The sequence below is a fragment of the Lepidochelys kempii genome, chromosome 2, assembly GCF_965140285.1.
Source record: "Lepidochelys kempii isolate rLepKem1 chromosome 2, rLepKem1.hap1, whole genome shotgun sequence".
In the NCBI taxonomy this organism is placed as follows: domain Eukaryota; kingdom Metazoa; phylum Chordata; order Testudines; family Cheloniidae; genus Lepidochelys; species Lepidochelys kempii.
The window spans coordinates 138693865-138707551 of NC_136381.1; the positions used below are offsets into that span (position 1 = coordinate 138693865).

The following is a 13687-nucleotide window of genomic DNA, read 5'->3' on the forward strand; positions in this document are numbered from 1 at the left end:
CCTGTTTTTGACGCCAGAGTAGTCCAGCCAGTCCCTACAGTCCAACATGGGCAAACCTGATGCAGAAAAAGGAACCTCTGATAAGTATGCAATTTGCTGTGATAGTGCAGGGACACATCTGTTCATTTACTCTTTTCTGAATCATGCTAGAAGAGATAGTGAAACAACCAGTGGAAGAAGAGTTGATATCTGCTTCTCATTTCCCTTATAGAATCCCCTCCCGCCCCTTAGGCAGCAGGGGCCTGCAGAACAGTTTATGTGGGCTGGGATGTCCTATGAGTTCTCTATAGAGATCTTGAGTAAAGTTTCCTGGAGGTAGTCTGCAATCCTCTGCCAAAGGTCTCTGGGGAGAGCTGCCTTATTTCTTCTGCTGCGGTGGGACACTTTCCCACGCCACTCAGCAATTACTTCAGCAGACACCACTGCAGCACACAGGCTAGCAGCATACAGACCCAGTCTGCAGCTGGATGCATGTAGGAGCTGTTCCTTTTCAACCTCTGTTCCCCTCAGGAGTGAGATATCAGCTAAAATCACCACTGCCTGTAGAAAATGGTGCCAGTATTCAGTTCAATTGCCCTATTCACATTTACTGATACCAGTGAGTTCCACCCACACACTTTTTTTTGTCCCGGCTCCCCTTCCTCCCCACCACCTCCTGGCTATACTCACCATGGCTGGGAGTGCTGCTGTGCTCTATGAATCCCAAGGAGAAGTGAGAATGTAGTGCTTGTAACTTGTGTCGATCAAGGGGAATGAGTTCAGTATACCAAATTTCCATTTATCTTGTGAATACACTCACAACAGTACCCCGGTGCATTGTATCTTTTGCAGATGCAAATGTGGCCTTGAGGGTCTCTCTGTCCACACCAGCGGAGTGGCTCAGCCAGATAAAGATGAGAAGGAAGAGGACACAGGATGACATGTTCCAAAAGATCCTGAAAGTCTCTGGTGCTTTGGATACCGAGTAAAGGGCTTGGAGGATTGCTCTCATGGACCATGACAGAGCAGAGAGGAGAAAAGCACAGGAGAAGGAGAGAGATGTGCAGTGTAGCAGGACATACTGGCACTTCTCAAGCAGCAAGGAGACATGCTAGAGACTCTTATTGACCTTCAGGTTCAACAGACCTGTGCTTGCCTCCCTCTGTCGCCCATAGAGAACTGCATTCTGGAACACACACACACACACACTCACTCCCTCCCTCTCCCTCTCTCTAAGTGGCGTCCGGGGCCTCTGCGATACCCCTACTACTATGCCCCGGTGGAGAGTACAGACTATCACAGCCATATGTACACTGACCTGTGAGAGACACGATTGGCATTTGTGAAATGAAAATGACTTCATAAGCCATAAGAGTAAGGGGTAGGCTGGGTCTCTCAGAATCACTATTTGCATTTGAACATCCCAATGGTAATCCTCTGGTCTGGAAAGAAAGTCCCTGCTTGCAGCTTTCTGAACAGGCCTGTGATATTAAAGGTGCATGTGTCATGTACCTTCCCTGACCATCACACATTGATGTCCATAAAACGTAGCCCTTTCTGTTGATGTACTCTGTGGCAAGGTGGTTGGGTGCTAAAATAGGGATGTGTGTGCCATCTATCACCCCCCCTCACACAGTTCAAGAACCCTACTGGTGCAAAACCATCCACTGTCCCGCTTGTTGCCCCAAATCACTCAGTCCTTCATAGCAGCATGTGATTAATGGCTCTGCACACTTGCATCATAGCAGCCCCTATGGTGGATTTTCTAACTCCAAATTGATTCCCGACTGATCGGTAGCAATCTGGTGTTGCAAGCTTCTACACAGTGATGGTCACTTGCTTCTTCACTGCCAGTGCAGCTTTTACTTTGGTGTCGCTGCACTGGAGAGGGCTGGGGCAAGCTCCACACACACTTAGCAGTAGATGCAGAGTAGGTAGAAATATTTGACACTTCATGCACTAATATCTAAGCTCAAAGATTTACTCAAGAAGGGACTGTAAAATGGCACTGAGGGTTCCCTGTTGCTTGGAGCTGCAATAGCTGAGTATGCTGTTAAGAGGAACAAATTATCCCATGCCTGAGTCATTCCAGTGTAGGTGACTGGGATACAACATAAAACTAGCCCTGTGGATTTTTCAACTCAATTCCAGCAGAGAGGTAGGTGGCTTTGCTCCCACTGATGCGGGCAGGGCTTTGGCCCATGCACTTCTGGCCTGGGGTAGTTAAATAAATCTGCTTTTAAATGCCAGATGAAGTTGTATTGTTTGGGAAAGTAAAAAGGAGGTGGAAAAAACAGGTGTGGTGGAGAATGACCATTCCCATGCTGACAGGGCAGCTGTTAGGGTTGAAGGGGACGGATTGGTTTGGCAGGTCTTGAGCATCTAAATGTTATGACTTGGGGCTAGGTGGTGATCAAGTTGCTCTTGAGACAATCTGTGGCACGCAGGTAGGTCATTGGCATTCAAAGCGAGAGCTGGCTGGCTGTAAAACGAGCGACAACGCAGGGCACATGCTCTTTAATTGCTGGAGCGAGCCGGCTGTGTGAATCGGAGCAGCTGCGCCCAGGGGCAGATGGCCCCGGGGGAGGAGGCCGTTGTTGGGGACCATGAGCGAGTGTCTAAGGATTCCTCCTCACCATGGAAACAGCAGCAGCAAACAGGGTCTGCGGGGCTGGCCTGAAAGCCGGCGGAGGAGAGCGCACCCGGCGCTGCCCCGCGCTCAGGGCCCCTGGGAGCTGGAGGGGGCGCAGGAGATGGAGAAGGGGGCTGCGGATCAACGTAGTGCGGTTGCCGCCGGCGGCGCTGCCACCCCCCCGGGCAGAGCGCAGCCCCAAGCCAAGCCGGGCTATCGCCACCCCAGACCCGCCCAGCCCATCGCGCCGGTGGAGAACATCAAAGAAATGCAGGTGAGGCGCGCGGTGCTTCTTCCGGTCCGAAGCGGGGCGGTGGGGGAGGGGTTCTGCTGCTCTCCCGGCCCCCCCACCCAGGGAGAGCAGCAGGCGGCGGCAGCAACGCGGAGCCTTTTGCCCGCCGGGCAACATGGGCCAGCCAGAGCGGTCACTGCGCTGCGGCCGGGGCCCGGCTATTGATGGGCGGGGCGAGCGAAGGCGCGCGCGCGGCTGCTCGGAGCGTGCCGCGTTCTGGGGCTCGGGGCGGGGGGGGGGGGCGCAGGATGCTCGGTGTCCTCGGGGGCGGGAAGCGAGAGAGACTCGATCCGGCCACCAGTCACGCGCGCCTCAGCGCGGGCTCGGGTTCCTCCCCGAGGGCCCAGGCGTGCCCCCAGGGGAGAGCAGATATCGACACACACACTAGCTAGCCCCATGCCACGCCACGGCAACCCGAGCAGTGCCCTCAAACAGGCGCTTTCAGCCTCTTCCGGGCAATCGGGAATCTGCCTCCAACCCCTCGATGGGGATCATGGGCGATAAGAGAGTTGGGACCCCTGACACTGGGTCATGATCCCAGGCTGACAGGCCTTTCAAAGGGAAACGACTAGAATAAAATTCTGTAACTAAAGACTGGTATATTGACTGTAGAAGGCTATTTCCCCTGGGGGGAGAAGGGAAGAAGAGGCATTCAACCCAACCGGCCCTTCCAAGTATTGTCAGGCACCTGTAGGTGTCCCCTTGTCACGACTTTCTGCCTAACAGCTGTGCTATGGTCACACAGTTGCAATTCCCATCTTTTCATGTGCTGTAATATACACACACACACACCCTCTCCCTTTCCCTGTGCTAGGAGCAGTAGGGGCAGCTGTAGGAAGAAACCCTGTCTTCTTTGTCTGGAAGAAAAGGGGCAGTCTTAAGGGGAAGAGGAGCCCAGGGAAGCATAGATCTGCAAAGGGAGGTGGTGCAAAAGACAAAGGGATAGAGTACCTTAGCTGAACTCGCAAGAGCACAGCAGGAAACCACACGGCAGCCATGGGGGAGGCAGCTTCATGCCATAGGAATAGATATAAAGAGTGGAATGGAAAAAAACATGAAACTATTAAGTTCTGTAAATCAGTTACCAGTGTAATATTGGAGTGTGTAGTTTTGCTTATTGTATATCTGAGTACAGAAGAAATAGGATGGCTTCTTAGAAAAGGGGGTAGGGGTATGGCAACAGGAACAATTAGAATGAAAAACCTCACAGAAAAAAGTTAGGATTCTTCCCTTTGAATAGGGGGACATAAGAGGGAGACCTAATGGGTTGACAGTGGAAAGTATAAAGAAATAAAAGATGAATAAGAGCACTAATTTGAAAAGGACCTAGGGGTGACAGTGGACGAGAAGCTGGATATGAGTCAGCAGTGTGCCCTTGTTGCCAAGAAGGCCAATGGCATTTTGGGATGTATAAGTAGGGGCATAGCAAGCAGATCGAGGGACGTGATCATTCCCCTCTATTCGACATTGGTGAGGCCTCATCTGGAGTACTGTGTCCAGTTTTGGGGCCCACACTACAAGAAGGATGTGGATAAATTGGAGGGAGTCCAGCGAAGGGCAACAAAAATGATTAGGGGTCTAGAACATATGACTTATGAGGAGAGGCTGAGGGAGCTGGGATTGTTTAGCCTGCAGAAGAGAAGAATGAGGGGGGATTTGATAGCTGCTTTCAACTACCTGAAAGGGGGTTCCAAAGAGGATGGCTCTAGACTGTTCTCAATGGTAGCAGATGACAGAATGAGGAGTAATGGTCTCAAGTTGCAGTGGGGGAGGTTTAGATTGGATATTAGGAAAAACTTTTTCACTAAGAGGGTGGTGAAACACTGGAATGAGTTACCTAGGGAGGTGGTAGAATCTCCTTCCTTAGAGGTTTTTAAGGTCAGGCTTGACAAAGCCCTGGCTGGGATGATTTAACTGGGAATTGGTCCTGCTTCGAGCAGGGGGTTGGACTAGATGACCTTCAGGGGTCCCTTCCAACCCTGATATTCTATGATTCTATAAAGTTAGAACAAGGGGGCAGTGAACAAAACCAAAAGGCAACTAATTGGTAACTAAAAATACTACTTTACCCAATGCATTTGTCTGTGGAACTCATGACCACAATGTCATTGAGACCAAAAAAAAAAAAAAAAAAAAAAGGGTGTAGCAGGGTATGAAAGAAAATCACCAAGTACCGAAGTCCTAAAAAGCTATTTACAATTTTCTTACGGTAGGACATAACAAAACTTTATTTTAATCATTGCAGTGGTAGATATGCAACAGCCAACCCCGAATCCAAGTTTAACTGCCTATTGCAGGGTGGCTTCTTTCACTTTGCTTGGGAGATCTGATACTGTCAGTTCCTGTGTTGCTAGTTACTTTGGTTAGCAGATCTCACAAAATCTAACTTCACATGCCTTGCCAAAAGAGGCTGTATTCCCTCTCCCCCAACATCAGCATGCCAACACCACACTTCTTTGGACCACAAGGTGGGGATTATCCCTAGATAGATGGCACTGTCCAGGAGTATCCTTAACTCACCCAATGCAAGGGAGGGTGGTCATCTGTGATTTGGCTTGATATCAATGGCACGAAGATAAATGAGAGCAGACAATTTTGGATCACTTTCTCTACTGCCTCTTGTTCATATGACTAGTTGTACTGTGATGAATTGTCAGTGAACTTCAGTTGTATACAAAGCCACTCTATAAAGGTCAGCTAGGTTCAGTAACTGCAGCTTGGTTTTAATCCCCAGAAGTTGAACCATTTAAAACAGGATAACTTCAGAGATCTTATTGTAATAACTCTTGAAGAAAGGGGTTCTTGAGAGCACCCTCAAGCGGAGGGGCAGATATTGAAGACAAGATATCCATATGGGTTTATCACAATCGGATAATCCAAAAGGCTGTCAACTCCTCCAGGGAGCTCTTAAAAAAAAAATCAATTAGCCTCCAAATTTATGCTGATGTGGTCAGGTTTATGACTATTTGCTGCCATGGCAGTTGCTTGGCCCTTAGTTTTGTTGACATAAGCCTTGAAATCAGTTACTTATATAGTTTGCATGGTTAGACTTCAAGTGAGACTTTCAGGCTAAACTAATTCAATTAACTTTTCCTTTTGTCCAGGGCCCAACAGTATGTATAATCAGGAAGGCTGATGAATATCAAGATTTACAGCCTAAGGCTTTTAATGGATACTCACATGACTACCTTTCATCAAACAGCAAGGTGATGATAGTTCATAAGGCCAACTGCATCCAATGAGACCTCAGCAGTCCAAAAGTATTACTAATACATTGCTTTCTTAAGCATGACTAGATAAGGATTGGGGGATGCCAGAAAACAACTAAATACTGGTTGACCTAATGTTTGTCTACAGTCACAGATAAAAACAGATCTGTTTATGGAGTCCATCCTCTGCAAGTGCAGGTTCACTACAGGGTCTCTCCTATCTCAACTTTAGATCTGTCAAGTGATAGGGGCTTCCTTTTCTTAACTCGGAAAACTTCTCCACTGTCCAATATTCTCTGGAAGATTTGTCTAATATCTAGTATAACCTGCCACAAACTGTTCTCACAGTTAGTCTGTGCAAACCCACTAACTTCAGTTGGTGGTTGGGGGCAGATGTCATTTTTTCCCTCTTTTTATCTCTTTACTTTCAGTTAAACTTGCCCTTTTAAGTTGTGGTGCTGTTCAAATGTTGGGGTATATTATCTTGCTTTTCCTTAGTCCTCCTGGTTGTGCAGCTGCGGGGTGAAGGAAAATGAGTCCTCTTTTGTCAGTATATTATACTATAACACTAATGGCTCACTGGTGCTAGAGATGAGAAATTACTGAAGGTAACAGGCAAAGCTGTTGAAGATACCAACTACACACAGTTCAGTGCCCAGGCCTACTGGTGGTTGAATATGTTTAAGAATTCACAGCCATCCTCAAATCAAGGCCTCAGTGGTAGCAGATCTAACCTGTGGGGGTGTGGAATTACTTTTATATAAGCATTGCAAAATAAATAGTTTCTAAAAACAGATTTATTAAAATAGATGTAATTACAATAGTTTTCAGGTGGGCCAAATTTTACTAATTAAAACCACAGAATGTAGTTGCCTTTCAGAACTGAAGGTCATGTATGCATTTAGGTCACTTTGTCTGGCAATGCATATTGCTGTTAAGTGCCAAATTGAACTTGATTATGATATCTGTGAATGTTTCAGTAGTGGTTCTTGAATCATTTGGTACATGAGAGACTTGCTGCTGTACCAAAATGACTATCCAGAGTCAACTAGCTACCAAAACATATCACTGTTGGTATTGTAGTAGTGTCCAGGGTTCCCAATCAGGACTACAGTCCTATGGTGAAAGGATTGTACTCATCCACAGAAAAAACACTCCCTACCCCAAAGAACTTGCAACATAAGCAGAAACACAGCCTCCAATTAGAACAGAGGAAATAAAAATCAAACACTGAAATCATTGACCAGGTAAGTGTTGAGAAGTGACAAGACTAAGATGCCTGGGCTTTGGGATTGAGTGAAATTTATACGATCTTGGCAACATTATTTTACTGTATTTCAGCAGAGAAGTTTTATAGAAAATCATTCCAAGTAGTTATGAATGTTAAAAAGAGCTTTATCAGTGAGCTAAATGAGTACTCATTTCTTTCAAAGCTTAGATGTGATCTTGGGAATTAGATTACAAAAGTGATTAAAGGTAAAATGGTCAAAAGCAGAGGCCAGAGTAGGCGGGATATGTGCATTGATTTCTGCCAGAAAGCCCTTAAATGTTTTTTCCAACTACCTTTCTGTCTAGAAATCAACTTTTCACTTTCATATGATCTGCTTTGAAAGACAGCCATATGAATATTCCACTTTCACCACACTAGATAATACTGAATATATTTTGTAGTGTGTTATTTCTTAATCAGTTCAGTGAGAAGGTGGAGCCATGAACTGGAGATTTTGGTGCTTTAATTGTTTGTAGGCCTGCAAGTAGCTGCACTACAGTTGAGGAGGCGGCAGCGTTGCTGTTCAAAGCCAGCTTTATAAACAGAACAATACACTGGATAGACAATTGACACCTGTGTAGGGTCTAATGTGGTGGAGATTTGGGCTTCTGGTCTCTTAATACAGCCCCCCCAATAGACTGGGTTTTAACATTTGGTTCATGCTTCTTCGCACAGAGTTGAGGGAGACACTGTGGCTTTTAATCCACACACAATTTACATGACTTGATTGCCTTTAGGCCTAGGTTCAAGTACCGAGAACAGGCTACAAAACCTCCATAAGAAGGGTCACAACTGAGAATACCAGATTCAGGACAAACTGCTGAGAAATAGGGCAGATACACCTCCAAACTGGTGGTTATTCTTCCATACAATATACCAAACCAGCAACAAAAGTAAACTTCTGTCTCACCCCACTGGCTAACAAGAAGTCAGAACTGCAGCCTCTTTAGGTATTCAAGTCCTTGTTTCAACACCCAGACAGTAACCTTAATGATGAGTGGTTATTTAAAACCAATTTCATCAACCAAAGGGTTCTTCTGATCCCAAAGGACCAGCCACATATCCAGGTCCATATATAACTTAGCTCTTACCCAATAATCACCCTATTGCCAATCCTTTAGCATAAATAAACCTTTAGATATTAGATAAGAGGTGAGAGTTAAAATCGGTTAAAGGAATCAAATACCTACAACAACTGCAAAGTTTTTGGATCAGGCTTGAAGCAGTGATAACTTCTGGCGTGTTAAGCCTCTGGTTGCTTCCAAATGATTGGAATGTCCTTAGTTCCTTGGTTAGAATGCTCCCATTAGTATAAATTCATAATCCAGAGAGCAGAGCAGGAAAAAGGTAAAATGGAGATACTTCCAGAGCCTTTTTTAGCTTCTATCAGGTGGCGGGAAACGCATTGTTCTAAGCAAAGCCCTTAGCATAGTTTATGAAAAAGTACAGGCACAAGATGGATTAGTACCAGATGATCTAGTCACATGTCCGTGCCTACTTGGATGAGTCATAGCAGTGGCCATTACCCATATTCTGGTAGGAAAGTCCATTAGGTAGGGATAAGCTTCTTCCATGGCCCATTGGCTACACATGAAAGTCCATCAGGTGTGGATAGGTTTCTTCCATGGCCTATTGTGAGTTAAGTGTTCTTTGATGGGCCCTTCAACTTGAATAGTCCCTTCACAATGTGCTGGCTAAATAGTTTGTGGGTGTTACCACAGGAGCAAACGTTTGAAATACAGGTACAAGGTCAATATTCATAACTTCAGATACTAAATGATACATGCATACAAATAAGATAAACATATTCAGCAAATCATAACTTACCTTACATGACATACTTTGTACAAGCTTTGTTGCAATTGTATAACAATGGTAGCAACAATGATCTATATGGTCATATTTTAATCAGATAATATCACACCTACATAGTCCCTTCTCTTCATTCTGACATCAGGGCTGAGGTTCTTAACTCCTCTCCCACCTCACTGAATGCAAGAACCCCCAAACCTTCCTTCTGAGTTTATTCTTGAGCTCCTGTGACTAGCATCAAGCTCCCTATCTGTGCTTTTCGGGTCCCAGTCAGGAATTAACCTACTCCACCCCCGTGCAGCTCCTTTTACCTGAGCCTGCTGGGCTCTGATTGGCTGTTTCCCTGCAGCCTTTCTAGGTAGGCCTGGAGGACACACCTTCACTGCTTCTTTCCTGGGGCTGGGTGTGGTAGGACCACCTGGTACACCCCATCACCTATGACTTATTAGAGTGTAATAAGTTGTAACCCAGTAGTTCTCAGTCAAAGGTACATGTACCCCTGGAGGTCTTCCAGGTGGTATATCAAATCATCTATATATTTGCCTAGTTTTACAACAGGCTACATAAAAAGCACTAGCGAAGTCAGTGCAAACTAAAATTTCATACAGACAAAATGAGAAAGTGAGCAATTTTTCAGAAAGTGTGTGCTGTGACACTTTTTTGTATTTTTATGTCTGATTTTGTAAGCAAGTAATTTTTAAGTGAGGTGAAAGCTGGGGTACGCGAGACAAATCAGACTCCTGAAAGGGGTACAGTAGTCTGGAAAGGCTGAGAACCAGTGCTGTAATCCACTAAACCTCTTCTCCCCTCTTTTGGTCCGGTGACTGCAGGGGTGTTAATAGGCCACTTCACTTTGTTGTCAATTGTTGGCTGCCTGTGTGTTCTCTCTGCATGTTGCACTGGCTCTGGCCAGATAACCCGTACAGCAGGCTTTAATTGAACTGCCCGAGACCACGGGCTCGGTTCAGTAGCGAAGGCGCTCAACCAGGTTTATTTTCAATGAAGCACGTTCTAGTATCCCATAGACTGTACAGGACACTAACACATGTATGTCCATTACAATGGACTTGGCTCAGTGAGGGGCAGGACCTTCCACTCCCCCTAGGCTGGACAAAGATACTCACTCTGTGACCCCTCATATACACTGATACAAACAGATTACATATTTCCCCTCTGACATAGTTAGTTACAGCCATTTACCTTGTACATGTTGGTTTGATCAAAATATCTCCATCGGTCACCTTAGGAGGGGTCAGTTTTTCTATGTATCATCTTTGGGGAGTGTGTTTACAACATAACCTTGTATCTGGACGTTCTGGCATGATCTTTCCAGAATGTGTTTACGTGAATACTTATCCGTGCTTGTGTTTTTGTAACACCAACCCTATTCTTGTTAAGTTCATGTGTCGGATAGTGAACCTGCAAGCAGGCATCTGCTTTGTAACAGGGCCTGACTTTTGCTCATAGTCTGAAACTTGCTAACTTTGCTTTAAATCAACAGGGCCTGACTTTAGTTTGGGCCTTAGGCTTTACACCCAGCCCTCATACCAGGCCTCATGTCTCAGGCTTTCTCTTTCTACTACACACCTTGAATGGGCCCTTAGAACATGTGTTAACCAGTTATGCTAAACAATCTGTTCTACCTGGTGTGTAGCTTGGATACTCTGGGTAACTTCTCCAGAGCACTGTGTAGCTTGAAAGCTTGTCTTTTTCTCCAACAGAAGTTGGGTCAATAAAATATATTACATCATCCACCATGTCTCTCTAATGCAGTGTTTCCCCAAGGTTCATCCCTTGGCCTGCGCCGCTTCCCGCAGTCCCTATTGGCTTGCAGCAGTGAACCGTGGCCAGTGGGAGCCGCGTTTGGCCAAACCTGCAGACACGGCAGGTAAACAAACTGGCTCGGCCTGCCAGGGGCTTTCCCTGAGGAAGCGGTGTCCCAAGTTTGGGAAATGCTGCTCTAATGTACTGTATGGGCAGCTACTTTTTCAAATAGCCTTGTCATATAAATACCCAATGCAAACGAAGGGGCAGAAATGCAAATGAAGCCAATGTAAGGAGCAAGTAAAATGTCACTTGGGCAACTATTGAAAGGACCAATAAGGCTTTAGATTATACATATAAATGTAATTTTGCTTGCTACTTAGATAAGCCTGATATGTACAAGGAATTAATGACTGTCCGCTGGGTCTCCAGCAATGCACTTGGCTCATTTGAAGGGATGCAGTGGTGTCAGCCAACATGTTCACACAAGATTATTTGAGAACATGCAGGTGTTCAAGCAGCTGGAGCTCTTTAAACTGTCTCCAGTTTATTGAAAGAGAAACTTACTGTCCAGTCATCAGTTACTGTAGTAGTTATATATAGTGATGTGACACGTTTACTTTTTTGCTGTGGAAACAAACTGGCAAATGTTCCCTTAAGGGATAGAGAAAAATTTCCTACAGGTAAAAATTACCTGTTTTAAACTGAAATGAAATTAGTTCACTGCTTGTGTTGTAGTTATGTACTCTAGACACTGAGCATTACATAGATCACTAATGTTAATTTGCAAAATAATCTTAGCACTTGTGTTTTCTAGAAGTAGTATCTGTATACACAAAATTTGGCAGTGGTGCTTGGCTTGTAGAGGGGAATCTGAATGTACTGAAATATCACCTTTTACAACAGAAGGGCAAGGGACATGGACAATTTTATTTGCACAGACTTTTAGATGCTATTGAAAAGGAGATGGCATTTTCCAAGGGATTGTGTAAACCTGCTTCTGAAGAGTCAGAACAGAAAAATTACAGTGGTTTTCCAAAAAAACTCTAGTTTTGTTCTTACAGAGACTAAATGACTGACAAGCATGATATTTCATGATATTTAATCATGATGTCCTGCTGAAATCCTGAAGTAAATTTGCTTACCAAAACACATTCTCCATTTTCAGTTAAAACATTCGAATGTGTAGGCCTTAAACTCATGGTAGGGATTAAGGAAGGGGGTTAGCTTTCAAAAAGCTGGGAAAATGCTGTCTTAACTATAGCACTTAAGAGTAGTGTTGTGAGCCTTTGTGCTAAAACTACAATTATGGCAGAATCTCGTTACCAAGATTGTCTTCAGATAGTTGAAATGCAGGTATAACTGGTGTGGAGCCCTCATTCCCCAGAGGCATGTCAGCAGTGTGCAGGGCCCAGCCCTGCCCCATAAACGTCCTGACTAGGGGATGAGCAAAGATGATAGCTGGGTCCCACAGCCCAGGCTGGCTAGAGGGCTGGAAGGAAATATACCCTAGACCTCGTCGTGCCTGCCCGCTTCTCAGTGGAGGAGGGAAAAGTCTTTCTAGAGTGGGAGTTTATCCCTGCTCAAATAGGACAGGGGGGATAGTTGCAGACCGTCTGATTCAGTTTGAGGTGATGAGCTGGTGTGGGGCAGAGTGGGGACAAAACAGTAGACTTGGTCAGTGTAACGGGGTACTGAGCCTCTAAGGCTAGAGGAGTCAGCCATTCCAGGTGAAAGAAGGTCAAAGGAATAATTAAGACAGACACTGGGAGAGAAGATCGTACTGGGGAATAGTTAGTGTCTGGGGGAGGAGTAAGGAGTGGGAAAATCCAGGCTATTGTTAAGGGCCAAGGACTAGAAACTTTGTAGAGAGGGAGGGGCAAGGCTCTCCTTGTTCCTAGCTGGTCCAGAGAGGTGTTTGGGACTATTAGACCTACAGGGGAAGGGTCAAGTGATGGTTAGACAACAGGGCAGGTAAAACAAAAAATGAAGCTTAAAGCCCAGTTAAGGAGAGACACTAGCAGGGGAAGGCCTGTTTGTCTGCTGGTCGTTCCCAGGCTAGGAGACAAAGGATTGAGGTGGTGAGACCTGGTCTCCTGGTTCAGGAGGAAGGCTGGAAGCTTCCACCCAGCAGAGAAAAGGGCCTGGGAGAAGAAGAGTTTTATTATTGAGGTTTAGTTTTGTGTTCTCTGTGTGAAAGACATTGTTGCCAGTCCAGGTGGAAATGGATGAGAATAATTCAAAGGGGTCAACTGGGAGAAGCTGCTTGAAGTTAAGCACAGCCGCACAAAAGAGGGCTGTCAGATCCTTTAACCAAGGGAAAGGGTTTGGGCCCAAAGGGCCAATGGAAAATATATACAGATTCAAAGAGTTGGATCCCCCAGGAGATACTTTGGACTGTGGAAGGTTACTGGGAGACCCAGGAGGGAAGTGAGGATGAGGTGTAAGCAGGGTCACCTCATGCCATGAGGGGGAGCTCTGAAAATGGCACCCTGCTACAGGCAGTAAACATATATTAGTGCGGAGGCTTCTGAAGACAGTACGCACAAACATAACCTGTCCCTGAGGCTAGGCGAATGACCTGGGCTAGGTGGAGCTGAAGCCAGATTTGAAGAGTGGTCCTGGCCCAGCATAATGGAGGACACCTGGCAACCCAACCAACCGAGTTTCACCACTCCAAGCTCACACTGAACTGAAGCATCAGTGAGAATGGGAAGAGAAAGGAAGCA

The 13687-nt window shown here is 45.6% G+C and overlaps 1 protein-coding gene across 5 annotated transcripts in view; it reads left to right on the forward strand.

Moving 5' to 3' along the window:
• The first annotated feature begins 2466 nt into the window (after positions 1-2466).
• The window catches only part of DNAH5 (dynein axonemal heavy chain 5), a 307171-nt gene continuing 295950 nt past the window's right edge, over positions 2467-13687 (forward strand). For 4 of the 5 annotated variants that reach the window (XM_073332323.2, XM_078851640.1, XM_078851639.1 and 1 more), the window contains exons 1-2: positions 2467-2885; positions 6008-6109. In XM_073332323.2, coding sequence (XP_073188424.2) covers positions 2586-2885; positions 6008-6109 — 402 coding nt within the window. In that variant the 5' untranslated portion in view covers positions 2467-2585. The remainder of the gene's footprint in view (positions 2886-6007; positions 6110-13687) is intronic. The other variant, XM_073332327.2, reaches the window with a different exon arrangement.